The sequence below is a fragment of the Cercospora kikuchii genome, assembly GCF_019650295.1.
Source record: "Cercospora kikuchii DNA, contig_00005, whole genome shotgun sequence".
Lineage (NCBI taxonomy): Eukaryota > Fungi > Ascomycota > Dothideomycetes > Mycosphaerellales > Mycosphaerellaceae > Cercospora > Cercospora kikuchii.
The window spans coordinates 2,776,168-2,803,167 of record NW_025408586.1 but is presented as its reverse complement, the minus strand read 5'-3'; the positions used below and the strand labels follow the sequence as shown (position 1 = coordinate 2,803,167).

General features: G+C 54.1%; 7 protein-coding genes across 7 annotated transcripts; 2 read left to right on the top strand and 5 right to left on the bottom strand.

Annotated features, from left to right (window-relative positions):
• Nucleotides 1-608: 608 nt before the first annotated feature.
• On the bottom strand, nt 609-4,156 carry CKM354_000884000 (uncharacterized protein; the record flags this gene model as incomplete). Its single annotated transcript, XM_044804235.1, has 6 exons — nt 609-784; nt 843-1,511; nt 1,858-2,439; nt 2,497-2,928; nt 3,059-3,422; nt 4,061-4,156. 6 exons carry the CDS (start codon nt 4,154-4,156, stop codon nt 609-611), a joined length of 2,319 nt encoding a protein of 772 aa, XP_044660170.1.
• A 5,487-nt stretch (nt 4,157-9,643) lies between these two features.
• On the bottom strand, nt 9,644-10,707 carry CKM354_000883900 (uncharacterized protein; the record flags this gene model as incomplete). The annotated part of the gene is made up of 2 exons (XM_044804234.1): nt 9,644-9,868; nt 9,931-10,707. The coding sequence occupies 2 exons, from the start codon at nt 10,705-10,707 to the stop codon at nt 9,644-9,646; spliced, it is 1,002 nt and encodes a 333-aa protein (XP_044660169.1).
• A 940-nt stretch (nt 10,708-11,647) lies between these two features.
• Nucleotides 11,648-13,416, bottom strand: CKM354_000883800 (sterol esterase; the record flags this gene model as incomplete). Its single annotated transcript, XM_044804233.1, has 2 exons — nt 11,648-11,689; nt 11,743-13,416. The coding sequence occupies 2 exons, from the start codon at nt 13,414-13,416 to the stop codon at nt 11,648-11,650; spliced, it is 1,716 nt and encodes a 571-aa protein (XP_044660168.1).
• A 725-nt stretch (nt 13,417-14,141) lies between these two features.
• CKM354_000883700 (uncharacterized protein) lies at nt 14,142-14,567 on the top strand (the record flags this gene model as incomplete). Its single annotated transcript, XM_044804232.1, has 2 exons — nt 14,142-14,166; nt 14,221-14,567. The coding sequence occupies 2 exons, from the start codon at nt 14,142-14,144 to the stop codon at nt 14,565-14,567; spliced, it is 372 nt and encodes a 123-aa protein (XP_044660167.1).
• A 493-nt stretch (nt 14,568-15,060) lies between these two features.
• On the bottom strand, nt 15,061-15,777 carry CKM354_000883600 (uncharacterized protein; the record flags this gene model as incomplete). Its single annotated transcript, XM_044804231.1, has 1 exon — nt 15,061-15,777. One exon carries the CDS (start codon nt 15,775-15,777, stop codon nt 15,061-15,063), a length of 717 nt encoding a protein of 238 aa, XP_044660166.1.
• A 719-nt stretch (nt 15,778-16,496) lies between these two features.
• On the bottom strand, nt 16,497-18,420 carry CKM354_000883500 (uncharacterized protein; the record flags this gene model as incomplete). The annotated part of the gene is made up of 2 exons (XM_044804230.1): nt 16,497-16,630; nt 16,695-18,420. The coding sequence occupies 2 exons, from the start codon at nt 18,418-18,420 to the stop codon at nt 16,497-16,499; spliced, it is 1,860 nt and encodes a 619-aa protein (XP_044660165.1).
• A 1,919-nt stretch (nt 18,421-20,339) lies between these two features.
• On the top strand, nt 20,340-25,586 carry CKM354_000883400 (uncharacterized protein; the record flags this gene model as incomplete). The annotated part of the gene is made up of 2 exons (XM_044804229.1): nt 20,340-24,554; nt 24,609-25,586. The coding sequence occupies 2 exons, from the start codon at nt 20,340-20,342 to the stop codon at nt 25,584-25,586; spliced, it is 5,193 nt and encodes a 1,730-aa protein (XP_044660164.1).
• Nucleotides 25,587-27,000: the final 1,414 nt, after the last annotated feature.

Here is a 27,000-nt window from a genome sequence, read left to right as displayed (position 1 = left end):
GTGGTTGGTGTGTACATGCGATGGAAGCGTAGAGGAAACCGCGGTCGAGCAGTTGTACTTGTGGAGGAAAGAGCGATCAGGCAGCAGACTCGAATACAACCTCGTCAAGGGTAGAAGCAGGTGGCACAATTCAGACGATGCAATTCGCTTTTTTGTGTGAATACATTAGAGCCGATCAAAGGCATCCGTCCGTCTATGCTGCCTCATTGCAAAGTGCGAAGGAAGTCTCCAATCAAAGCACAAGACAGCGACAAGACTCCCATAGTGAACATGGCGCAATGCACCCATCTGTATAACTCCCATCGACAGAACAGCCATGCAATGAAAGAAGAGCGCTTTTTGTACATTACGAGAATGCGTGAGTTCGTGCTCGCCAATGTGTACCGCCGTGCGCCAGACCAAGAACCGTTATCGGTCATCAGTCGTTACCGCCCATTCGCCAGCAAAAGACAGCTATCGTGTACTGCTGCCGCCCAAAGCCCAAACAACGCCTTCGCTCCCGCTTGAACAATCTATTCGTGCAAACAAGTATGCTCGTGGGAGCGTCCATTTGTGAGGTCGCGCCGCTGCATAAAGTGTCAAATCCGTTTGGAAAGGTCCCGACAGGTTTAGGAAACAGAGTCCGCTCGTCGGGCTCTCTTGTTGCGCTCCAACCACTTGCGCTTTCCAGGTCGAGTCTCGAAGTGGGGTGCGATCGTAGCGGCATCGCTGCCTCCAGCAATCATCGTGCTTCGCATCTTATTCCGATATGCATCGAGAGATCTCTGTAGGAACAGGGTGCGGCCTATGTGAAGAGTTAGTGAAGAGTAGCAGTGACGTTGGGATAAGGTATTCGTGCGTACCGTTAAACGTTCGCGCCTGGCCCCAGCTCATTCGATAGCCGAGTTCATTCAAGGCGACCTCCTTGTTCCTCCTCGACTTGGTCATGCGTGGAACTGGTAGCTTAGCCTCGCTACCGTCCAGCAGTGAGACTGGCACCAGCGTCCTGCCTTGTGGTGGCATAGGCTGTCCTTCCTCTTCGGCGGTATCATCTTCATCATCCCAGTTGCCACGTGCGCCTGGTGATCCGGGCGGCGACCTCATCTGGCGGGGAAAGTATGAACGTGGGTACACTGCGTTAATCCTCAGATGTGCGTCAGGCATGTCGTCCATCTTGACTTGGTCGAGCATGACGCGAACGCGCACTCGAGTGCCACGTTGATTGTCGTCGACGAGGATGAACTTGCGACGCTTCGACTCGGGTACGTCGCCGAAGAGGTTGCGCTTATGTTCTTCATCCTCTCTCTTGAGTGACTCTGCACGTGCGGGCGTAGCGAGTGTGGATGCTTGGCCATGCATGGGATCCATGGCGTCGTGCACCGAGGGCATGGACGAGCCTCCGACTCCTGGCTGCTGAGGGTACGAGGGATAGAAGTTGTTGGCGTACCGTCCCGTGGTAGGCGATGCTAGATCGCTTTGTCCATTGCTCGACTGGTTAGGATGCCCGGCTGCGCTATTGTATTCATTTCCGGCTAAAAGGAAAGACGAACAATTAGCGTGCGAACTCCGATGATGTGCAGCATGGGTGTTCGGGAAGCGAGAAGAACAAGGGTGTGCAGTGGAAAAGCATAGCGAGAAAGGTGGTGGTACAGAATAACGACAACAGAAAATGCAATGCTTTCAACAGCCGTCTTTTGCGCGGCTGCTGGTGGTGATATCGTATGCTGTACAGATTGTACAGTTGTGATCGCAATAAGATGCTGACCAAGTCCTCTTTCGTGCCTCCTCCCCGAAAGAACAGAAAAACTCCACAAAATGCGTGCGCGTGCAATAGCAGTGTAGTAGTACAGGATATCATTCACATCTGGTGGAACATACCGCTGACGTCGTTCCCACCACCGGTATCACTACCGTCGGTGTGGTGGTGGTGCATCTGAGGCCCACCAGGACCCATGTTGGGCGGACGCGCTGAACCAGGAGCCATGCCCTGTGGAGGTAGCCCAGCGCTACCAGGGCCTTGCGGATACGGACCAGCAACACCAGGCGTTGCTTTTGCTGCGTTTCTATTTTGAATTTTGGCCATGCGGCGCACTCTTCGACTCCGTAACCTCACGTCCTGGTTGCTGTTCCGCCAACTGTCGACCGCGCGCTGGATGAGACCGCGCTTTTCGCGCAGATTGGGGTTGAGTTGAGCGAGCGCCCAACCGACCGCGTTACACTCGCTTTCGTAGTGCAGTCGGTTGCCCTTGTATTGATCTTTGCCGCAGCACGCGCGAGGGTACACGCAGTTAGCGGACTTGAATTCGGGGCTCAGCTCGTCGACGTTGACAGATTCGACGTCGCAGCGGATCGTGTATTCCATCTTCACGCGGTCGCGCGAGTACTCGAAAGCGATCCACTGCACTCCATTGTTGTCTTGTCGCACAACCAGTGGAGTCGTTGCTGGGATTGGCCCTGGTGCTGCGCTCGCGTTAGGTCCATTCGGAGCAGAGTTAGGTGTCGGAAGGCCGTGCATACCTGGACCTGAAGGCGTCTGAGGCGTCGGTTGAGGAGGAGCGAGAGCTGAAGGTGGACGCTGCAGCGCAGACTGTGAGGGCTTTTGATCGAGCATGTTGGACTGCGCGTGACCGGGCGTGGCTTGCGGCTGCTGCATCTGCTGCTGGGGCTGCTGATGTGACATCAGCATGCCCGGCGCGGAGGTCATGGACGAGTGGTGCGATGCAGCAGCAGCCGGATGTTGGCCATACGGCGACTGCTGCTGCATCTGGTACTGCGGATAGTACATTTGCTGAGGCATGGAGGGTATGCCATACAACGGTCGACCATGCGCGTCAGTCTGTGGTGAATGGATGGAGGCCGGTGAGTTCGACTGCGGAGTCTGGTAGCTAGAGATGGGCGGGTAGGACTGACGGCTGATCGCCGCCTGCGTGGCCATGGTTTCGTTCGGTTCTGCAAAGCTGGTCAGACCCAAACTGAAAGAGCGCGCCATGGCAGCCAACTTTCTCTTTCGAGGCGTGACAGTCAATCCTCCATTATTGCTCGGGGTGTGCAAGACTCAAATTAGTTGGTTTCAACTCACCTGACGAAGCGTAGCTACCTGCGGCACTGTTTGTGCTGTAGGGACTGGGATGAGCACCGAAGAACGGGGCCTCACCCGGGTGCTGCGATGGGATTCCTGGCACCGATCCGATGTAGGGAGACTGGTGCTGCTGGGGTAGGCTGTGAGTGGAGGAGTGCGGCGAGATGTAGGGTCCTTGCGACGTCGGATTGTTCAGGCCGTGCGTCTGGTGCGGCGAGTTGGGGCGATGCTGCTGCTGGACGAGGCCGGCGGATCGCGGGTGCTGCAGCGGCTGCTGCTGTTGCGGAGGCTGTTGTTGCTGCTGCTGGTGATGCTGCTGCTGCTGTGGAGGTGGCAGACCCTGTTGGCCGGCATTGGGTTGATTCTATACAGCGGACGTGTTAGTCGTGCCTGCCCGATGGGCGTGATATGATGTTGGACGTCAGATGTTTATTGGTGTTTCAAGGTGTCGATCGCGGATCCCGGTCGATGGGCGGGCGGGGATGTGCGTGAAGGCAGCGGCAGGCGTCTGCTAGGCAAGCAGCAGCCAGATGTGGTGCCAGGGTGCAAGGGTGCAGGTTGGGGAGTGACGGTGAACAGAGTGTGTGATGAACGGCGTGTTGGGTGCTGGAGGGGCATCGGCGGGGGCAAGCGAGAAAGCTCCACCGGCTGGGTTGACAGCAGAGCAGTCGCGGGTGAAGTTAGTTGAGTCTTTTTGACTTTTTTGCGTGCAGGACGGGCAGTGTCAGAGCCAGCGTCGCTCATCAAACGCAAAACAAATCAAGGTGCTGGACTCTGGCGGGATGCCCGGGTGTCGGGAGTCAGGGAAGGGCGGTGTTGGAGGCAGTCGCCGATGGAGTGGGAAGTGAGGGAAGGCGTGCATTGCGAGCGCGGTGATTGATGATTGCTGTTGGGTTGGGCCGTGTTTCCGGGATCTGGGAGTTGCGAGGTGGGTGGGTGTGGGAAAGTAGTGCAGTAGAGTGATCGATCAATGGGATGAGGATGAGTAAGGGCAGGGCGTACCAGCAGCGACGGCTGTCGCATGTCGAACGACTGCATGCTGCTCGCGCGGTGGCCGTGTAGCGGAGGAGGTGGTGGTGGGAGTGCGACAGCAGACATTCGCGCATGGATGGGCTGCCGGTGGTGCAGTGCAGTTCGGTGTGTGCAATGGCGTGCAGCGCGTGGATGATGGGCCGTTTCGGGCAGGGGCGGGCGCGCGTGGCGGATTCGCGCTGCTCAGATCTTCTGCGGGAGTGGATGTGGGAACGACGTTTGGTGGGCGTCGTGAAGGATGATGGGTGTGTGCAAGGCAGAGGCAACGATGGATGGGAGCAGCAGCGCAACTAGTACGCCGGCGCGGTGCTGGGGGACAGTGCAAGATAGAGAGCGAGTCGACACGACGCGTTGGTCGCAACAACAAAAATTGGCCACATACCATGTTGGTGGTGCCCGTCGAAGAGCCGCTGCGCTGAACGCGTGCTCTGGCAGTCGCAGCGCTGCTCGCGAGACGTCGTCGGCGCAGGCCCGGTCGGTGGCCAGGATGGCGTGCGGAAGGGCCAAAGTGTAATTCGAGTCGCAGGCGTGCTGAGCGGGCTGATGCTGGCCCTGGCGAGTGTCAGGCGCGGTGCCTTAATGCAAGTGTCGGAACCTTGTGTGTGGTAGAGACAGGGCTGCGCAGCCGGCAGGCGAGGCAGGGTCGTGGAGTTTAAAAGACACCCCCAGCACACACGATTCCGTTCGAGTCCGCTGGCCGGCGATGTCTGACAGGGAGGCGAGATGCAAGACCGCGAGCACGCACGCACGCACGAGAGGAAAAAAGTGCCGCGCAACCACCAGGCCGCACTGCAGCAGAAAACATGCTGGCGCAGCATCAGCGAGCATGGGTCGACTATGTCACAGCCCGTTGGTGCCGACTGCTTAGTGCTGTTTCGGCGAGCGCTGGCAGGTGCACCCTATACTAAATCCGTCCACTGACGCGGCCCGTGCGCCAGCCCACGCGAATTGCCTGCCTTTTGCTACACCTCCTCCGGCCGGCAGTGCGATTGTGACCGGCGACGAGGGCGAGAGCACCGCACGCCGTCCACACGCTCTACGATAGCTGGAGAGAGTGTCCTCAGTACTGGGCAGTACGTGCACGTTGCCACGCTCGAGACGCTTCCTGGCGCGGCCTGCTTCGCTGCCTATCCGACGGGGCTGACAAACCGCCTGCTGCACACCGCTCGCCTAGGACCGCACGCATGCAACGAACCTCATCTTCAGGGCGTGCTGCCCTCGCCATACCCTTCGGCAAGTGAAGGAAGCCATCGATCGTTCCGCCGGCCATCCGCCTTAAGAGATCGACAGTTATGCGCCCATCCAGCTGCCCAACTAGGCCTTGGCGCTGATATCACACGTTACTGCTGCGATATCTCAGCTCTCATGCTGCGCGCCAACGCATCGCCCGTCAGGTTCCACGACCTCTGCTGCCCGGAGCGCAGTCCCCGCATTGCTCCACCGACTTTGATTAATCGAACTTCTCGCGCGCCCGAAGCGGTGAGGCGAGCATTATCGACGCAGCAGCGCAGTCATGCGCGCGCGCCGTAGGCCATCGGCGCGCTCGTCGTGGTGCTGAGCTCGCTGGACGACTCCTCGATCACGTATGGTCAGATGCAGCCGGATAGACAGGCTGGTGCGCCCATGGCCAGGGAGTCCTGGTCGCTTGCGCTGTGTGCAGGGAGGCCCAGCTCTTGCCCTGGTCGTAAGCGATGTGCTAAAGCGGGCTATGATTGGCTGCGCCCGGCCCACCCTGCTCCGGACTCCTGCCGACATGGTGAAACACTCCAGACATCGTTGACTCGACCTGCCGCTGCGGCCAGTCAGCGCGCGCCGGCAGAAGCTCTTGCAAGCTCCGGAGAATCCCATGCTGCTCGACACCTGTGCGTGCAGCGCTAGCGCGTCGAGAAAACTTGCTCCCTCTACGAACTGCAGCTTTTTGCGATATTGTGATTCGTATCGCGTGCGGTCGTGCGGCCTCTCCTATAGACTTTGCACGTCAATCGGCATGATGGCGTGCCGCTCAGCGTCCGGCGTTGCCTCCACGTTGGTCGCAGCGCCACGGTTGACGTTGACGCTGCCACCCCAGTCGCGTGCACGTGGCTCCCTTGCCCGCGCCTGCCGTTCCTGGATTCGCGCGCCTTCCCAGGCCGGCCTCACCTCCCAGCAGCAATATCGACACCATTCGCACCCTGTCTCCGAGCATGCCGGCGACAGGCGTGGAGGGTTCAGTTTGGGAGACGAGCACGATATCCGGGAATTACCCTTGCTCGCGCACCCAAGACATCGATATCGCGCGCAACAGCATGGGGACGACCGCATTCTCATCACGACCATGCGCCTCGCTGAATGTTCCGGATGCAATCGGTGCTTAGCTCAACGGCTGTGCAGCACGCTGGAGGAGTTGCACAGGCACTCTCGGTTCATGTGGGAGGAGAAGCCTTCTGTCAATGAGCGCACACTTCGATGCAGCCAGGATCATCGTTTGTGATGAACTGCTTGTGACAGGTATGGTCTCCCCAGCGACACCGCCCAATTTCGCAAAAGTGGCACTTTTGTGCTGACTAACCTGCTCCTCCGTGGAACGACGACGTGCATGTGGCTCGGTGCTACTTGCGTTGTGCTGGAGCACTGCTTCTTCGTTGTGAGACGTCCACTGTCCGCTATAGGTGGTGACACAAGCGCGACGACCATGCGACCAGGGACGTCCTGTGGTCGATCATCTTCTCTTTTGTTGAGACACCATCTGAACACGCTACCATACGCAATTCTTGGGACATCGGACTTCAAGTTCGGTACGACTAGCTAGACACCACTTTCCGATTCAGCTGATGAAGTCTTGCACATCCGGTATATGCGAGTCGCGACTTCTCGTCTGTCGCTGTTTTGCATGAAGTTGCAACGTGAAACAAGCCGCTGAACTCAACACTGCACACTCGCAGACAACGCCGAGCTCTGCAAACCCTTCGGCTGTGAGGCGTGAGGGCATGACAGGGCTTTTGCGCGTCCGCACCGATCCACCGCCCGGATCGACACTGGAGAGCAGGCCTCGATGAGCCACGAAACCACCGCGAGAATAAACTTCTTCGAACCCGGCCACAACACCGAGACGCGAAACATTTCGTAGCCGCCGAAGAGTCAAGCAAAGTGTTACGTTTGAAATGATGCTTCATCTCAACCCCGCGGCGCGCTGCGTCCACAAACAGCTGTCCTTTGGGCGGTGCATTGTGTGTTGGTTCTAAGCCATTCTGAGACGGAGCGCATGGAGCAACACCTATTCAGCTTTCTCCGAAGATGAGGCATTGCAAGGTTGGCAAGGAGCACACTGGACAGTGCATTCAACATCCAATGAATCTGGCCTGTCATTTTTGAGCAGATCGGTTTCGCAACGTCACGACTCCCTGTCATCGATCATTGTTTTCTCGCCGCCAACGGGCATTGCACAGGCGGCAGTCGTTCGAGCAAGGATTCTCCGCTCTCTCGACCTCAGGAGAAGCCTGCTGCCTTGAGATAACGTGATTTGCGACGATCAACGCCCTTCCGGCAGACACCGGTATCCACTCCTGAGTGAAGACAGGCAGGGATTATAGCATTCACCGCGCGCACGATCACGAGAGAGATGTGACAGCTGTGGTCATCAGAAGATCACGATAGGAGCAGACACGAGAGAACAACTGCCGGCACGAGACATTTCCCATCTGGATCGCGTTGGGAGACCTCATTCTTTCGAATGTGCTAGAGCCTTGTCCCGCACGGAGACCAATGGGGGCTGAGCCTGCTGAGGATGCTGGGAGCTCCCCTAGCGTAGCAACCGGTCCGCTCGCGCTGCTCAGGCAGACATGCCACATCGCTGCTCGTTTCCAGGTCTGCGAGATCCCCTCCACTTGCTACTCGCGCGCTTCCTTCGAGGAGAGCGGACTTCAGCTTTCACGATGCAGTGAGGCAATTTCATCTGCCGTGACAACAATGTTCGACATAGCGCGACCCATAGCACAGCAGTGTCTGCGTGAACAGCACATCTCGCAAAGACTCTGAAGCGTATCGCCACCATCCATCTGCCTGTCCATCGTGAAGAAAACCCACCCTGTCGACGAACATCGCTCCCCATGGTCGGCTGGTGGACCATGACCTGCAAAAGCTGGAGTGTCTCGGCAGTCAGCGAAGGCCTGCACCTGAGCTTCACCATCCCATCCATCTCTCTTTTGCTTGACCCGGCAATATGGTCGTCGTTTTATAGACAAGGTCGTCGCCTCACTCACATCTATAACAAATTTGCGGTGCTGTTCTATTCCACCTGAAATGATAGATCAAGTTTTATCGTTTCCAACTCCATCAATCTGCTCGCCTCACCATTTCCGTGGACCGAATCGATTGAGCATTCTTATCAACGACGTCCGTTCGCGATTGTGATGCGCTCGTGGGACCCAGACTAAACTGGAGTGTGCTCCACTGGAACTTTTGATTGCTCGACTACGGGATCCGCAATGTTTCAGGTGGATCCTGTTGACGTGTTATCGAGAGTGGATGCTGTTCGTTCGGAGTTGGATGCGACACTGCGACAATGAGCTGACGACGACGCTGGTCCGAAGATGGCAGTTCTCACATCGGATCAGTTGGGGAAGATGCAAAGAGGAGGGCATATGTTGCACAATGCTTCGTGTGCGATGCCAGGCATCTCTTGTGGTGCGCGAATTTTCGGGCGAAACTTCGAGATTTGCGGAGGCCACAACCACCAGCGCGCGGCCGCATTGGTTGCTGTGTTCACGCGAAGATGTTGACCGAGAAGAAGGATGCCAACCAAGGCGAGGATACATTGTTTTCCCACGGCCTCGACATCAGGCGCTGATGCAGCAGATATCGAGAACTACGAGTTCACCAATATCATTCTACTTCAATCGCTTTCGCGTGCAGAGTCTGACGCAACGCCTGGCGAGCTGGCGTAGAAGACTGCGAATTTCAGCTTCTTCAGCACGTTCGCCTTTGACTCACATGGAACAAGCGATCGAGCTGCACTGTGACCATTGAATGAGAGCCTCAGTTCTGTTCCCACCCAAAATGACCCACTGGATGTGGTTCTCCAAACGAGCTGACCGTGAGAGACTAGGTAAACGAGGGAAACGCCATCGATCCAGCTCGCCGCTTTAGCAGAAACGAGAGCCACGCACTTGCGAACCGTGCCTATTTCACATGTATCCGATTCCTTCTACAGCCCGATCTTTCAGGCCGTCGATCCATACCTTTCTCTCGTTCATCATTCCTCGAGGTACTTCCAGTGATCAGCTGTGATGAGAACAAAGTAGGGGCGAGCAAGAAGCGACGGACAGCCAGGGCCGCGTGAACTTCATCGACACAGGGCAACAAGGACAGGGCGATGGAGATCGAACCCAGCTGCAGAACAGAATCTCACAACACGAGTAAGAGCACGACATCCGCTTTTAACTCAATTCTCAAGTTTCTGGTCTGCTATGAGCCTTTCTCATACAAGCCAGCTTGGCTTCATGTGTTCTATCTGAGTATCTGGCTCTGGACTAGTTCCTCTCGAACTCACTCTGACACATCGTGTTACCGTCTGCATCATGAGGCGACGGGCCACCCACTGCTCCAATCAAGCTTATTCCAACCAAACTGCTTCTGTCCATCAGCGAACCCAATGGTCGTGTCGACATAGTGATAGACCAAAAGCCAGCCGTCCTTGGAATCATTGTATACTGACTGTCCTCCAGGACCGTAGATGGTTCCGTGCGACTCAAGAACAACCGTCCCGCCGCCAGAAGTACAGTCTTTCCCGGCTTTGTCGACCTGCACAACAGAGTCAGCTCAAACATACAATTCATAGCCCAAGTGATCGATGAAGAACTTACAAATCCACCACTCGCACTCTCCGACCTACAAACTTTGATCCTATACTCCTCCCCAGCCGCCGGCCGATTTGCATCATACCCACAACACTTCCCCCAAGAAAAGAACAAATAATAATACTCCCCATACTTCACCAACGCCGGTCCCTCCTCTGGATGTTCCCCCTCAGGCTCAAAAGCCAACTGCTTCGGCTCCGACCCATCAACCTTCGCAACCGGCGGACTCCCCATCTCAACCTGATAAATATTACTCCAAAACGACCCAAACGTCATCCTCCAAACCCCATCATCATTCAACAAACTCGCATCAATCGCATTATATGCATCCCCAGTTTGAGATTCCACTCCCGTACTCCCCAAATCCGTCCAACTCCCACAACTCATATCTTTACTCGTCGCAAGCCCAATCCTACTAATTTGTGTTCCGAAACTGGAAACACTATAATAAACGTAATACTCGTCTCCGACGCGAGTTACTTCCGGTGCCCAAAGGTCTGTACCCGGATTTCCTGGGACGTGGACTTTGGAAGCAGAGGATAGCATTTGACAAGCGAATTTCCAAGGTCCGGAGATTGATGGGGAGGTGTGGATGGCGATTGTACCGCCTGTGGAGAATTTGTAGTAGGTGCCATCGTCGGAGTGCCGGATTATGGAGGGGTCGTGGGTATTGACGCATTCGCCTGTGCAGGTTCCGGGGTTGGGGTATGTTGCTGCTGTTGTGAGGGGGAGGGTTGTTGAGAGGGCGGCTCCTAGAGCGAGGAGGGAGGGTTTGGAGAACATTTGTTTTTCTTGTTTTTCTTTCTTTTCTTGTGGCGAGATCCTCAGAAGGGAAATGGAGTTTACTTCAAAAAGGCAAGAAAAGTAAGTAGAGTAGGTGTGAGAGTAAGACGGAAGATCCGGCCCTCCTATACAACACGAGAATTTCTGAAACACATCACCTATTTTCCGTTCATACTACTTCTACCTTATATGTAACACGCGTGGCTGATGAATTGGCGGAAACACCGTCCAAGTCATCGTCATTGTCCGCGGAACATGAGGTTGCATCGTTAGGATAAAACAAGCAAGGCAGTATAGCTGAAGAAGAGAGAAAAAGCCACCAATAGAGAATATGGTACGTGCTTAGCCTCGAATTGATTGCCTCGTTTGGCACGTTTCAAGCTATTAGGCTTTCTTGCCAAGCGGTCGATCACGGAAGTTCTACTACCGCTCGGTGGAATGTGCGGCGCCTAGACTGGTCTTTGTGTAGTGTCATTGAGTGGCATTGGTGCTTTGTGAAAGGCATTGCTCGATGTGCGCCAGAGTATGTGTGAAGCATTAGTGACTAAGTGCCATACTGACATTGAAGATGGGCATGTTCGAAGTGCTTGTCCTATTATTAATTACTGTTTACACCAAACGCCTCGCTTTTGCAATCCAAGGATTATGTACACGCTCCCACATTGGAAAGAAAATCCGTTACCTTGCTCTCTTCATCTCAAGCGGCTTGTCCTGGGCGTCATCGTCCACCAAACTAGTCATGCTAGTATTTGTCGAGCTCCACCAACCCTCAGGGCGAGACCGCGGTACTACAGTTTCATCAGTAGCAGTGCTCATCGTTGCATTTGGGCTGGTGTTTGCAGGCCTAGGTATTCGTGAATGCTGAACAGGACTTCCGGAAGACTGAGCATGTTGTTGTTGCTGTTGTTGTCGTAGCTGCCGTTCTTGACGCTCAGACCCATCATGCCTTGAAGGTGTCTTTGGCATCGCTGAGTTCTGTAGTCTACGCTGATGTGAGGTTAGCGACTCTTTGTTGCCACCTCAATGCCAACTTACTCCTTCTGAGATGGTTCTTAAGCCAGGATTTGCTGTATTCGTGATCGATGGCCTGGAAGAGTGACCGAATGCTGAGGGAGTAAACTCTAGCGGCGTCTCATCATTGTACATTTCGTCTTCGTCACTCTCATCTAGCTGAGGTTCGGCAGTGGACGGTCGCTCATCTGTGAAAGCAGGAGCATTGAAGCTGTTGATACTTTGTTGGCGACTTCGCTCATCATCGGAGTAGCCGGGAGGTGCAGAGCCATTGAGAGCGAGCGCGGACTTGTCAAAAATGCTAGGTCTTGTCGTGCGCCAGCCGAGTGCCTGCTGCTTGGTTTGTGATTGCTGTGCATAGTTTTCCAGAGCCTCGAGCACGTGAGGGAACACCAGTTTATCAACATCGCTGGCCCATAGAAGATCAAGATGCTCATACTTTGGAACACATTTGGCGACCGTATGCTTGGGTAGCTCCTTGAGCATAACTTTGATGTCCACTAAGCTGTCACTGCCACCGTAGACCAAGACGATGGGCGTCCGGATATTCTTGGTTGGGAACTTGGCCACCTTGTAGTATTTACTGCCTGTGCTGAAGCTCGTCGGACTCGTCACTTCGTCGTCGAACATCTGAAATTTGCCGTTGCGAATGATCTGAAACCAGTGCACAACGCTCTTGGTGCTTGTGAAGGAGAATAGATGCGGGTAAGCAGCGAGCTTTTGATGGGGCGCGATGTTCAGGGCTTTCCAGCCAAACAGGAAGCGCAGACAGTTGTCGATGACCCATGAGAAAATGGCTGGGTATAGTAAAGCCTGCCACATAGTAGTGCTGCCGAGGATGGCTCGCCTGCCAAAGAGCAAGTACAGCACTTCTGGATTGGATTTGACCAGCGAGCTCACTAAACCGGAAGCAATTCCAGGTGGCGCCATGGCTGGGGCAAGAGCTACGAAGACATCTACTTTGTTGTTCAATGTCGGATGGATGGATAATGTCGCAAAAGCTTGAGCGGTTCCCTGACTGAAGCCTATGTACGACAGACTTGGCTGGGAAGTGGTATCCAAGATATAGTTAATGCTGTCCGGGATATCGTGAAAAGCAAATTGATCCATGCTGAAATTCCAGAACCGAATGTCGGTGGGGCCATAGTGTAGGCATTTCTTGCTGTATTTGTTGCCTCGGTTGTTGCCAAGCCATACATCATAGCCTTGCTCGACGAGCATGAAGGGCAAACAGCGTTCCTTCTCCGTAAGACACACCCATACCTCGCTGTTCATCATAAGGCCGTGGTGTAGGTACACAACCTTCTTCTCCACACTACCTGGTCCGGAATTCACGCGTCGATCCTCTTCACCTCTGCGATGCGCAAGGCGGTGTATGCCCAGCAGATAGCCATCGCCTGTCTGAACGACATGCTCTTCTGCGAGGTATCCATAGAGTTCGCACAGCTCCAGGAAATCATGAGCGTGCGCTATCGGGCTGGACACTTTCTTTCTCTTGTTCCTGGCGCGCCGAGAATAAGGAGAGGATAGGCTATTGAAGGCGTTGCGGCTGAGACGGTACAGCCATCGGATTATGGGTGTGGGAAGTAATAGGGTGATCGTTCGCGCAATGAGCTCGAGCAGGGCTATGGCGAATGAGGCGGCCAAAGCGAGGAATTCGTGAAGGTGAAGCCGTCCCAAGAATGGTATGGGCGCCATGGCGGCGGGCAGGGAGAGCGTATGGATTGTATAGAAATGCTTAGGTTGTATGAAGCATGTTAACTGTAGCTCTCGATGGCGCGTGACGGCGGTGAGGGCGCATAGTTCGCCGGTGTTGCTGTAGCAGATGTATCCATGGTTGGAGCTATGTCATTGCATGTGACTGCCAAGGGCCAAGCGACGCTCCCTTCCGAGTATCCGCAGAGCCGCACTGCACTCCACTTCTACAGAATGGGAGGCACAAATACATGTCCTCTGGTAACGACAACCATGTTGTCACACAAGGAGGGGGCCTCATGTACATGTACTATCCAAGGATTTCAACGAATTCGAACGCGTAGTATAGCAAAGGTAGCGCGATATCGAAGAAGGTGAAAGTGATGAGAGCATAGTGTAGCTTGTTCCGAGATCAAAATGTCATCGACTCCTGAGACCACCTGCTTCAAGGAGAGCTTGAGTATACAGAGGATATTGCACTCCACTCAAGATCTGCTCAACATCAGTCTTCAAGATGTCTAGGTGCAAATGTGTTCCGGGACAAAAGATGACGAGACGAGACGACACAACACGACACGGCTGTCGGTTCGGATACAGCCGAACGCCGAACGCCGCGGTCAACAGACTTGAACCAAAAAGTCCAGAGCATCATCGAACAAGCACATCCGACACGTCCAGAGTGCAGCAGTTCACATCAGGGAAAGCAGGTGATCAAAGACCTTTCAGCCATGCCCGCATCTTGTACAGATATCCGTACGTCGAAGGCCATTCCTGCTCCGCAATCAATACATACTGATAGATGACCAGGAGAGGCGCTCGCGCAATGTCTCCAAAACAGTGACTGTGTCATGGTCCATCGCAATAAACCCGCCGACTGTCTTCGCCCACCTCTTGTCGATACGCTGCCCACACAATGCCAACAGCTGAAGCACGGCTATGGTCAATGCAAGCGGGGCATGATCGATATGCGAAAGCGATTTCGTGGAAACAAACCTATCTCTACGAGCACGGAGCTCGAGGGTGAAGGAAAGGCACCGATGTTGTACGCTGGGAAAGGCACCTACGATGACGCGACGAAGAAGAAGATCGAAGAGGGCAGCGAATACGAGGTTTTCACTAGAAACGATGGAACCGAAGATTTGAGGAAGAAATAGGCGCGCTCTGTGGAGCAATACAAGACGACACGAATATCGATCACAGACATTCAATTTCGTGTGGATCGCTGGACAACGTCCCTGGCCGCCTCATTCGGATACGATCTTTTGCATTACACCAATATGGGACAGGCTATCTTCCTGGAGTCTCGCTCGAAGGCCAGAGAAGGACGATTTACCCTCCATATTCGCTGTACAGCTCCGATAGCAGGACATCCACGCAGCGTCTTCTCAGGAGCCACTATCAATGGGTCAGCCCTTATCCTTGGTTGACAGACCTCCCTCGCCGCCTGGCTCTTTCGCAGATTCCTGTGTTTACCAGATGTGCAGGATCTCGATCATCAGAGAACGCCATAATCTGCCCATTGCCCAGAAGCTGGGTATAAGAGTACTCGCACAGCAATCGCATCATTTCGGATCTGGTCGACTCAAGCTCGGTCCTGTACAGAGATTTCTCAGCTCAAAGAAAGAAATAATGCCACGGATACTGCTCCTACGCCTCCACCGAACTGCACTTGATACTCCCCTCGAAATGCCAGTCCCGATCGGAGCTGATGTAGCTGACGTGCCAGTCTCGCCCTTGAAGACCCGGCTTCGGTTTTGTGGCTTCATCGACGAAATCACCCATCCTGATGCCACCGTCTCGAATGATCGCGGGCCTGAGACCTCTCTGCCAGCGCCGCACCAAATACAGCTCTGAGCAAGGCGGCTGGCAAAGGTACATCTTTCGCCAGCTTGCCTCTGGATGATCCACTGCTGCTGGCACGTCTGGTCTTGCATCTGCAGGAAACGAAATGCAGACGTCCCAACTCCATTGTTCTGATAGCGGGCTCTTGACAATTTGACTATGGCTTCCTGCAACCCCAAATCGAGCTTGCCGATTTATGCTGTTGCTTATTATCACGAGGGTGATTGTGGGATAGCAGCCTGGAAATGCGCGAAGCAATAACCTGTTGTTTTCTGGTTTACGGCCCGGTCTGCTCACGCTTCCTTTGGAAGTCGCGTGCGCGCTGAAGAGACTGTTCTCGAGCTTCCAGTCTGGTTCGAGGAATAGTTTTCGACGAAGGACGACGGATCCTTGGATCGTGCTGCGGAATGAGCGCGCGGTTCGTTGCGATAGCAGGAGGTCTCGAGGCGCAAGATATGCGAGGACGAGTTCGAGAAGTTCGGGGATCTGGAATGCGCGTTCTGCTGCGCTTTGAGTAGACATGATCAATGTCAAAGTTCTTAGGATCGTAGGGTTTGTGATGCACGAGGAATGTGTGCAGCTTCAAGACGAATTCGAGGTCGACCACTTCGCGAATGGCAGTTGCTCAACCTATTCCATTGAGCGCAACTTCCAAACGTGGCAACAGCAACAACATGGACAGATGGCGGAAGTCGCGCGACGAGCTCTAAGGTAGTCATCAACTAAACACTTATATAGCAAGCTTTTGTGCGGAGTAAAACACGCGACTCCATTCTTATTGGTATAGAAGCAAGGAGCACCCAAAAAACAATCCCAGCACCTCGGTTGCGCAATCCTGAAGCTCTGCTCCGGATCACCGCGCATATGCGAACGCTCATCATCATAGCTTGCTCATTACTGTGGCTTGCTCGTTACTGCTGACCTTGTTTCGAAGCAAGGTTTCGTAGACGCGGCGGCGGCGGCGGGGTCGCATCGTGCTCAGAGCTGCTCAGAGCTCTCAACAGGAAGCATGTGAAGGAAGCTATTATGGATGACCTCATTTGCTGTTCAGTGTCGGCACTGGTTGCTGATGTAGAATTTGGTAGCTTTGAGACAGAAATGAGGCACGAATTGGATTTGGAGGGTCGGTCTCTGACTTTGAGACTATTTGATCCGTTGATATCGGAATTTTGCTTTGGAAGTGATGAGAGACAGAAGAGTTGAGGACATTGACTCTGTTCTCCCTGCGTGATTTCACAATTTCACTTCCCTACAGCCCAACCCGCGAGTTTATTCAACAGCTCATCTCCATACTGAGGCTGTACATCTTTCCCATCTTCCAACAGGCCCAAGTAATGCGTGATATCTCTCCCATCGAATTCGCGTGTGTCGAAACCTAGTGATACATTAGCAAAAACTCATCACATACAAAAGTAGTAGCGGAGGCGATCTAAACTCACCATTACCCAGAAACGCAAAAACATTGTCATCCCAACTCTCAATCTCGAAATCCTCATACCTCGGCTTTTCCAACAAATGCAAGAAACTCAACCTACTCCCTGGATAAATCGCCGCTTGACCATCCGCTTTTCCCTGCTTAAACCAACTCCTACAAGGACTCGTCCACGCCGTACGCTGTAAAAACAAATCCGCATGTTGTCGGAACTGTTTCGAAGGTTTCCATTTCGGAGTGAAAGATTTGATATTCTCCACTTGGGCTTTGGTGATGACGGAGAACATGTATTCTGTCCAGCGTTCGATGAGGGGGAGAAAGGAGCCATGGCCGAGAGGGCCGTAGGGGCCGCAGAAGGAGAAGTGGTTGGGGAAACTGGGAATTCCGATGGAGAGGTAGGATGTTACGCCCGCCTCGGGGGTCCAGATTTCGCGGAGGTCTTTGCCGTGGGCGATGAAGGGGAAGCGGGGGAGCCAGCTGGTGTCGAAGCCTGTGGCGCAGATTACGACGTCGCAGGAGTGGTGGTTGCCTTCTTGGTCGATGAAGCCGGTTTCGTTGAAGGTATTGATGGCGTCGGTGAAGATTGTCGAGTTAGGGGCCACGAGGGCTTCGAGGTAGCCTGGAGCAGGAGTGGGGCGTCTGCAGCCTGGGTTGAAATCCTTCGGGATGATTTTGTCGCAGAGGCGAGCGTCGTGGTTGAGTTTGCGAGCCATTTGTTCGTAGCTGAACTCTCGAGCATCGGCGGCTTCTTTGGAGCCTTTGATGATGAACTTGAAGCGCTGATTCAGTTCGTTCTCGATCTGCTTGCGGTATTCGAGATATTTTTGTGGATTCTCTTCGAGATATTTGAGCTGCTCGGGAGTGTATTCGAAGTTGGCTCCATCTGTGCCCGCCCAAGTCTGCGCAAATCCAGCCGTGATCCAGATCGGTGAACGAATCCAATGGTATAGCTGTTTGACATGGGGTTGCAATTTTGCCACAATCTGCACGCCAGAACTTCCTGCACCGACGACAGCGACTTTTTTGTCTTTCAGATCGTGGCCTTCTTCATATGCAGCTGAGTGCATCAATTTGCCCTTGAAGTCCTTGAGACCTGGAATATCTGGCCATTTGAAATTATTGAGCACGCCGCCTGCGTTGATGAAGAATTCTGCTTCATCTTCGAACTCATCTCCGTTGATCAGATTTTGGACCTTTAGAACCCATCTCCCCTTCTCATCATTCCACTCGGCGTGGTTGATTTGGTGTTTGAGCTTGACGTACTTGTTGATGAAATCGCCTTTGTCGTACAGATCCTTCATGTACTCCCATATCTCTGGACTGTAAGAGTAGAAGTGGGACCAAAGCTTTATCGCCCAGGAGAACTGATAGTTTACCGAGGGGATATCGCAAGCACAACCGGGATATCGATTTTCAAGCCATGTTCCCCCAACATCGTGATTCTTCTCGTATACGGTGATTTTCAAGTTTTCCATCTGTTCTTCGGCCTTCTTCAAAAAGTTCAGAGTGGACGCGCCAGCACCCATGATGACGACCTTCACTTCACGCTTAGTGCCATATGGCTGCTCTCTTATCCGATATCCAGTTTCATCGGTCTCAGGAATAAGGTATCCATCTCGCTCAGCAGTTGGATTATTTCGTGCGATGTCGTCCACATTCGGATCAGCGTAAATGCTGGTCGGAGTCTTGCCCATGTTCGTGGGTAGCTCCTTAGGATCTCCAACGTGACCCATGATGGCGATTTGTCTTTGTATTCTGTTTTCAAAAGTGTGGGAAATGCAAGCAGCAACGAAAATGAGCACGCTTCGTGCAGCGTAAACACAGTGGATCGGAGCGATTCAAAATTCAAGGTGAGATTGACCTACAGTAGATTCTTCTGCTGAGATGATAGTTTCCTGAACACCGAGTCTGACTCGGTCGCTGTGATGGGAGGCAAATGTGCAACGACGTGATCCTCGGGCAACTGAGAACCCCTCCTGCGACTGCTGCACCAGGGACTGACGACACTACAAAGCCGAGAGTGGGGATCCCAGGGAAGGTTATCCGAAAAGCATAAAGGACCTGGTGTTTAACCTGGCAGGGGTTGTGTTCTGGGCGAGACACTGGAGCAAGAGCAGCATATAGACATCAAAATGACCTTCACCGACGGAGTGATTTTGAGATGTATCCGCTTGAATACCATCGAGCGCAAATATGGCTTTTCCTCTTTCCATCGATTCGAAAACAGGAAGACCTGCAATCTGTGCCATATTGTTGCAAACTCGGACTAGACATGCTCAAAATCAGTGCATACAGTCCGTGTGTTGTAGGATAAGGCCATGTACCTTGGCTGGCAAGTCCGGGAGCACTGTCTATACGCACGTGGATGTTTTGTGAACAAATGGCGAGCATGTGTCTCTCAGTAAGCCTCTTTGTGTGGAGTAGCACAGTATGCGCGTGCGCTACCCGGATATCGCGTTGGTCGACAGGGGTCGTTCGCGGTGCTCTTTCCTGCCCGAGACTGGCATCTAGGGCGCGATGGACGACATTCAAGTCACCGCTGGCGATTTCTTCTCTGAGAACTCAGCTACAGAAACCGTGGGCAAGGCGGCCATCAGCGCGGGTATGCGCGTCTCCTCGTCATCTCGGACTGGCCGAGTAGACCACTGGGCTGGATGTGGTGCGAAGCTGACTGACTTTTGAGAATTCGGGAGGCTAGGATCAAGTGCCTGCAGGATGTTTCCCGTGGCTGTGGTAGCTGTTGCTTTGATCGGAACGCAGCCTTCCTATTCCCCTGAGGGTCTGTGGAAGCCAAGTTGGTGGTCGCGCGATCAAAGTGCGAGGTCGAGGCTGGAGCAGGAGCGAAAAGGGGAAACGCGGTGAGGTTTGAGTCGTGGCATGGATCAAGCAGCAGGTGAGGGCTAGAGAACTTGGCGGGCGGGCATGTGAAGACGCGAGCCTCAACGGTGATGGACGTCATGACACAACGTCGCGAGATCGACAGTTGGCGTGGCGGGATGAGAAGTGCAACAGCAGCAGTGTTGGAGATGAGGGCAGGGCATCGGAGAGTAGGAATAGACGTGTATGAGTGCGGTAACTTCGTGGTTCATCATCTGCTCGCTTGATGGCGTCCGCGGCGTCAAGTCAGCCGCGTCTGCTGCATGCATCATCATTCGTCCGAAGTCAGCTCCATTCGCTGGGCATCCTTCGCCGTCGCCTGCCATAATAATCGCTCCCGCTGGACAGTGCTGTTTGCGCCGCATCCCCACCATTGACACTGCCTCTGCTCGACCACCGCGCCGCCCATTACCGACCACCGCCGCCGGAGCCACGGGGAAACAAACGACCAGCGCGAGGCACGTGCGGGCATTTGGGCACTGAAGCGGGCGAGCTCCACGAACCATAAGGCTGTCTACCCGATCCGAACGATGCTCTCGACCTGCGCAACGAACCACCCTCCCGCGAGCGCATAGATCCGCGGCGTGTCCGCCGAGCAGTTGGAAGACGCTGGACAGCCTGTCATCGCCGCGCCTGAGGAAACCCATGCGGAGCGCGCAGCACATGCAGCTACAGCCTGCTGGCAGGTCTGCTTCGATTGACGATCCCACGTAATTACACCTGCCACTGCACCACGCCATTGCAGTCGCGTCGACTGTAGGAGAACACGAGCACCATGTCGTACTATCAAGGAGGGCACTATCAGCAGCAGCCACCTCAACAGCCACCATCGTCGCAGCAGCCGCAGCAAACGTACCAATACGCCTACGATGACTATCAGCAGCCGGCGCACAATGGCGGACAGTACGGGCAGGCCCAGGAGCCATATCAGTATCAGAACCAGTCCGGGTACAGCCAATACCCAAGTGGAGGTGGCCCAGTGCAACAGCCGGCAAGTGGATATGCCTACCAGCAGGAGCCGTATCAGTCGCCGAGAGCTACGTCGTTCAGCTATGCTCAGCAACCGGCCTATAGTCAGCAGTACAATCCACAGGACTACGCTCCACAATCCGCGCACACGCAATCGGCATACCAGCAACCGACCTACAACCCGGCTGCCTATGCTAGCGTAGGACAACAATCTTCATATGGCAATCAATACAATTCTGCCGCGTACGCGCAGACTGGTTTGAGTAGCACCAGTGGACCAGTGGATCCATATGCCTACTCACCTGGCACCCATTCGACTGCCAGCTTTTCCTCACAACCACCTCCCAGCAACTACGGGCAATCTCCGCAGCTGCCTTACAGTCCCCAAGCACAGCAGCAGTACAGCCCGCAGCCTCAGTCGCACCAGTATACCTACCCGCAAAGTCCTCCTCCGCCACCGCCTCCATCGCACACCGCTCCGTATCCCAGTTATGGCTATTCTCAAGCTTCGCCTGGCGCGTCCACGAGCGCACCCTATCCGATTGGTGACTATCCAGCCCAACCCAGCCCTGCGTATACCCAGACCGCGGTGAATATGCCAACAGCAATACCCAGCTCGAGGCCGGACGAGACGTGGCTACCATCGCCACCAATACACGGGAGCCTAGAACATCGCCCGTCTGTGTCCCACAGCTCCGGGGGAAGACCTTCGCCGATAACAGGAGAAGCCGCGCCCCCTCCACCTGCGCATGCACCCTCAAGGACTGGCACGTTGAACAGACATCCACAGGAGCGCCCCTTGCCATCGCGACCTGCAGCTAGCACTTCTCCAGATTATTTTGATAATGGTGGTGTTTCCAGAACACACACTGGTTTCAGTAGCAACGGTGGAGATTTGAATCAGACTCAGGATGAGCTTTTTGACGAATTGATGGAGATCACCTCCGGACGTGGATCTCTCAGCGGACGGAGCCCACCAATATCACTGAGTCACGCCCCAGCACAATACTCGCCCGTGGCTACTCGACAGGACAGCCGAGCGGGCCGTAATGGCGCACTGAATGGCCATTTGTCCCCTGTATCAGCTCAGCACAGAACTAATGCTCAGTACAGCGACGACAGCGACGCTGAAGCGGCGCAAGGTCTTGCAATGATGCGCCAGGCAGAAGAGGATGAGACACGCCGACAGAGTGGCGGAACGCAGGTCGGATTTAGTAGTTTCGGTTCTCAGCAGCCATCACGCTTCCAGCAAGGAGATGCACATGACAGTGATGGAATCCCTGGAGTCGACATGACCAGCATCAGTGGCGGCTATGATGTGCATCTGCCCTATGGCGATCCTCTGAGCAACCTTCCGCCCGGCCGAGACCCGATCGATGGATACAACCACAATACTGGCATTTCGAGCCAACAGAGCTCGATGCGCAGATCTCATGCTTCACAATCCTCAAGCCGCGGCGATTATGGACACCGAACAGACTCGCTACGATACTACAATCCTCAAGCTCGTGTCGAGGTGGGTGGCACTGGCGGACTGTCCGAGCCAACGGCCGACGGCAGGCGACACAGCTATGACGAGGGCGATGAATACTCGTTCATGGAGGGTTTACCAGAGAGGTTTCCAGACGAGCCTCCGGACATTGGATTTCAAGCCGCCAGCGTGGCATATCCGTCTCGGCCTCTGCCAGCAGTCCCTTACCCCGAGGACGAGCTCCCTCAATCAGGTGCAGACCACAAAGCGCTTCCGCCACTGCCAGGTCAGCCACCGTATGCACCCGATGCTTATCCTGGTGCCTCTCAGGCACAACTCGTGCCAAGATCGACATCACTCGTGAATCACAGCAGTACGCCGCAAGTGATGCAGCCCTTGCGGTCGAAGACTGATGCCGAAGAGCGGCGGCTTCGCCAACAGCAGCAGCGAAACTCTGGATATTCCACAGAACAGACGACTCCTGCAGCTGCCAGCATGCTTGTCGATCTACCGGCAATCGGGAAACGCTTCTCGGCTGTGAAGCTAGGTGCTGCGGACTTCAAGAAATGCGAGGAACCATGGGCCTTGACACAATTGCTGAAGTGGCTGTTGCAAGTCACGAACCCGGAACAGAACACGGAGCTCAAAGAGGCAGATATCAGAGAAGCCCTCGTCGCGCTTTTCACGAACAAAGTGCCCACTATGAATATCGCTGATGCGGAGACACTGAGCGGAAATGTAGTCGACAACATGTACAGGGCGAGCGTACTTGTGGCCACGGAAGAATGGGTCAAACTTCTGCCAGGACCATTTTCCGGGGTGATCTTCCAGCTTACGAGATTTGGCTGCTATTCGCCTACGGTACACGATCATGTCATTCCAAACATGAGGTGCTACTCTCATCATTGCCAACGGACCTTGAAGAAGATCAACTTGCAAGCTGCCCCTTCGACAACTTCGTCAAGCTGGCAAGAATACTACAAACTCAGCAAAGAAGAGATGGAGGCGCGGGACAAGAAAGAAGTGGAGAGACAGAATATCCTTCACGAGATCGTGTACACGGAGGAAGTCTTCATGGCAAATCTCGACGTCTTGCGTGTGCTGTATCGGGACCAGCTTGCTCGCGTTGAGCCTTCCGTCATCACACCACAGCGCAAGGAGAACTTCATTCGAGCAGTCTTCGGGCGCGTCGATACCGTTCGACAGGCCAATGAAGAGCACCTGCTACCTCAACTGAGATATCGGCAACAAGAACAAGGACCGTGGATCCAAGGCTACAGCGACATCTTCCGACAATGGATCCGAAAGGCAAGAGCCGCTTACGTTGATTACGCGACAGACTTCTCACGCGCAGATCATCTCGTACGTACCGAGATGGAACGGAATATTGAGTTCAGAAATTTCGTCGATCGATGCAGAGGTGACAGGAGATCTAACAGATTGCCACTCGACAGCTTCCTAAAGTCGCCTATCACGCGTCTTCAGAGATACACTTTACTGCTGTCCACTGTGCTGAAGACGATGCTGCAAGAAACACCAGAAAAGACCAATCTTCAGCTTGCACTGGACGAGATTAAAGCTGTGGCGTCTGAGTGTGACAGTCGTGTTGCAGAGCAGCAGAGGAAGATTGATCTTGCGGATCTCGAAAAGAAGCTAGTCCTGCGACCGGGCATGAAGAAGGAGGTTGAGCTCAACCTCGACCACTTTGGACGATCTCTCATACATCGCGGCGATTTGCAAAGGATGGGAAGCAGCAGATTCAACTGGCTAGACTGCCACGTGTTGCTGTTCGACCACTACTTGATCCTCACGAAGACGATTGTGCAACGAATCGGCGAGACTGGTAGGATTGAGAAGTACGATGTGTCGAGGCTGCCCATTCCGATGGATCTTCTCGTGCTTGATAGTCGCGACGAACCTGCCGTGCAGAAGTCAAGCTATGTGAAGGGACTCACTTCTGTTAGAGAAGCAGCTGGTAGGGGTACTCCAGGCGATCCTAATGGGCTTGCCAGAGCACCCACTAATAACCCGGTCGGCCCCGGTGCGTTGCAGCATGTGAATACAGGAGCATCGGCGAACACCCTCCACACCGTGTCCTCGATGGGCGAAGGCAGAGATGACAAGATCTTGTACCCGTTCCGCATCAAGCATTTGGGCCGAGACGTCTACACACTGTTTGCATCAACAGAACAAGCAAGAAGTGACTGGTGTCACAAGATCATCGAAGCAAAGAGGAAGCACGCAGCAGCTCTGCATGCACAGAATGCTGAGCCCTTTCGCCTGCGGGTCATGGCCGACTCTGCGTTCGTGTACGACCCATTCGGAGGCAGTGGCAGAGGTGTCACGATACAAGGAACACCTCTTGATCGTGCCATCAAAGAAGTCGATACTCGATTCAAGGACACAGGGAGACCCGGCCCAATATGCAGAGCACGAGTCAACTGTGCTACTAGCTTCTCCACCCCGTACCCCGGCAAACAGATGATTGCTGTTGGTACAGACTATGGCGTCTTCGTCAGTGAGGTCGACAACCCTCGTGGGTGGACGAAGGTGAGTTGTTGAAAAGTGCAGGGTATTTGATTAGTCGCTGACACTATACTTCAGGCTATCAACATGCAGCGTGTAACTCAGGTTGCCGTGCTTGAAGAATTCAATCTCTTCCTGCTGATCTCTGACAAATCATTAATAGCATGCCATCTCGACGTGATTTGTCCGACTTCTCTCAATGGCCCAACATCTGCCAATGACTCGGCGCGAAAAGCACCTCAAAAGCTCTCTGGATCGAAAGACGTCGGCTTCTTCGCCACAGGGAGAATGAAAGACCGAGTACTGGTCTTCTACAAGAAACGAGAAAACCTCAACGCCGTCTTCAAAGTGCTCGAACCCGTCTATCAGAAGTCAAGCGAGAAGAAAGGACGAGGGACAGCAGGTATCTTCAAACGCGGCACAACCGAGTTCTTCCGCGAGTACGACGAATTCTACATTCCGACCGAATGCACCGGCATGAATCTCTTCCATTCCAGCCTGGCAGTCAGCACAGCTCGTGGTTTTGAGGTCCTAACACTCGACAAGAAACAACCTTGGAGCGTACCGGATCTGAACGCGGAACACGTACAAAATATCGCACAACATGTCAAGGACCAACGAGCGCTGAGAATGCTGCGACTCAGTGAGCAGGAGTTCCTACTCTGCTACACGAACTGCGCGGTATACATCAACAAACACGGCGACGTCTCGCGATCAGTCATCATGCGCTTCGTGGGAAGTGCGAACCATGCGGCATTGTATGGGGCTTACTTGGTGCTGTTCGACAATGATTTTGTGGAGATAAGGAATGCGCAGAATGGGAGGTTGAAGCAGATTATTGCTGGGAGGGAAGTCAAGTGTTTGGATGATGGGACGAATTGGTCGGCGAATTTGCCTAATCTTCCTGCTGGGGCTAATGGGAATGCTGCTGCAATAGGTGCTGCGGCTGCGGCTGTTGGGGGCAATCGGACACTGAAGTTGGTTATGCAGCATCCGGAGATGGAGAAGACGCAGATTGTGGTGGAGTTGTTGTTGAATGACAATTTGAAGGAGTAAGAAGGTGGAAGTGGGAACTGCTGTCAAAGCAGGATGTCGAAGTTTGAAAAAATGACGCTGGGGATGATCTGAGAGGGAAACAAACTCGGATGTGGCACATCGATCCCGCCCCATCGGGTTCCCTCTCGTTGGAATGTGTATAAATCTTTTGTTTGCGAGATACCATTGCGTTGGGGAAAAATTTGGCTTTGTTGTTGTTGTTGCTGTGGGTGTGGTGCAGATATTTCTCCTGTACGGCGCGAAGGTGAAAGCACAGACAGATCTATAGCAAGAGCGACGAATTGACAGCCGTTGTTGTAGCTAGCTATGTAGTCTGTGGACGTATGTATACCTCTCAGTGGTAAATTTCCGATGCCGTCTTTGTTTTGCTCGATTGCGAGAGGTAGTGCCACTGCCAGTGCCAGTGCCAGTGCTAGTCGTTGCCGTATGATGGGGTTCCTTTGGTGTATATTTTGCGAGAGGATGTGCGACTGCCAGTGGTTGCTGTGTTATTGCTATGATACGAACCATGTATTCCCTTTTGCTCTGTCATCGTGGGAAGCTGTAGTGCATCTTTGCATCAATGCTGAAATGTGTCTGGCTATCTTGGACGAGAGTTTGTTGCGAGTTTCACATGCAAGTGCTCGTGCTCAGCCGCTTACCTGTGGCCTACTGTGCTTCCCAGGTGCTAAGGAAAGAGGCGTTTATGCATATGCACAAGCGGCCTTCGCTTCTACGGAATGGATGGTAGCGCTCTTTTTTCGTACACAAACAATCATGTGAATCATCATCGTGATAATGCATTGCTTAGCATTGGCAGCGAGGTTGTTTAACTGGGGACAGGTCTGGGCATTGGATAAGAGAAATTCACAGCAAGCACGCCTTGCCACTGGTGATGTTTTTAAGCGTCAGTTTTCATCGGGTCATGACTGTCAGATCGAGCAATTTCGGGGGCGGATGTGGTCATGGCAGAACTGCGGTGGAGCGCCTCGTGTCGGAGGTACCCCATGGCACGGCGGCTGAACCATTGGACAAGCGTTTGGAGGGCATTCGAGAAGGCTTGGCGGGTCGTTCGGTGCATGGTGTCGCATGGGGGTAGGGATTTGTGATCAGGCGTGCAGATGGCCAGAGGCCGCCTGGTCGGGTTTTGTTTTTGACGTTACACAGGGTGCAGTGTCTAGGCCGGGCGGTGCATGCGATACGCTGTGCATCCAGGCACAGGTGCGGTGGTGAGGAAGAAGCTTGGGACGATAAGCTGGCCAGAGAAGGATTGCTGCGCAGCTTGAGGGGGCTTGAGGTGGTGGCTCAAGTGTTCCAAGCCTGCGCGACAAGCACAAGAGGCGTGAAGCGAGCGACTGAGGGCGCAGCTTTATATACTCTGCGGGCAGCTCCGGGCGGCACAAGAGGCCGCAAGAAGCTCAGCCGAAGCGTGTAG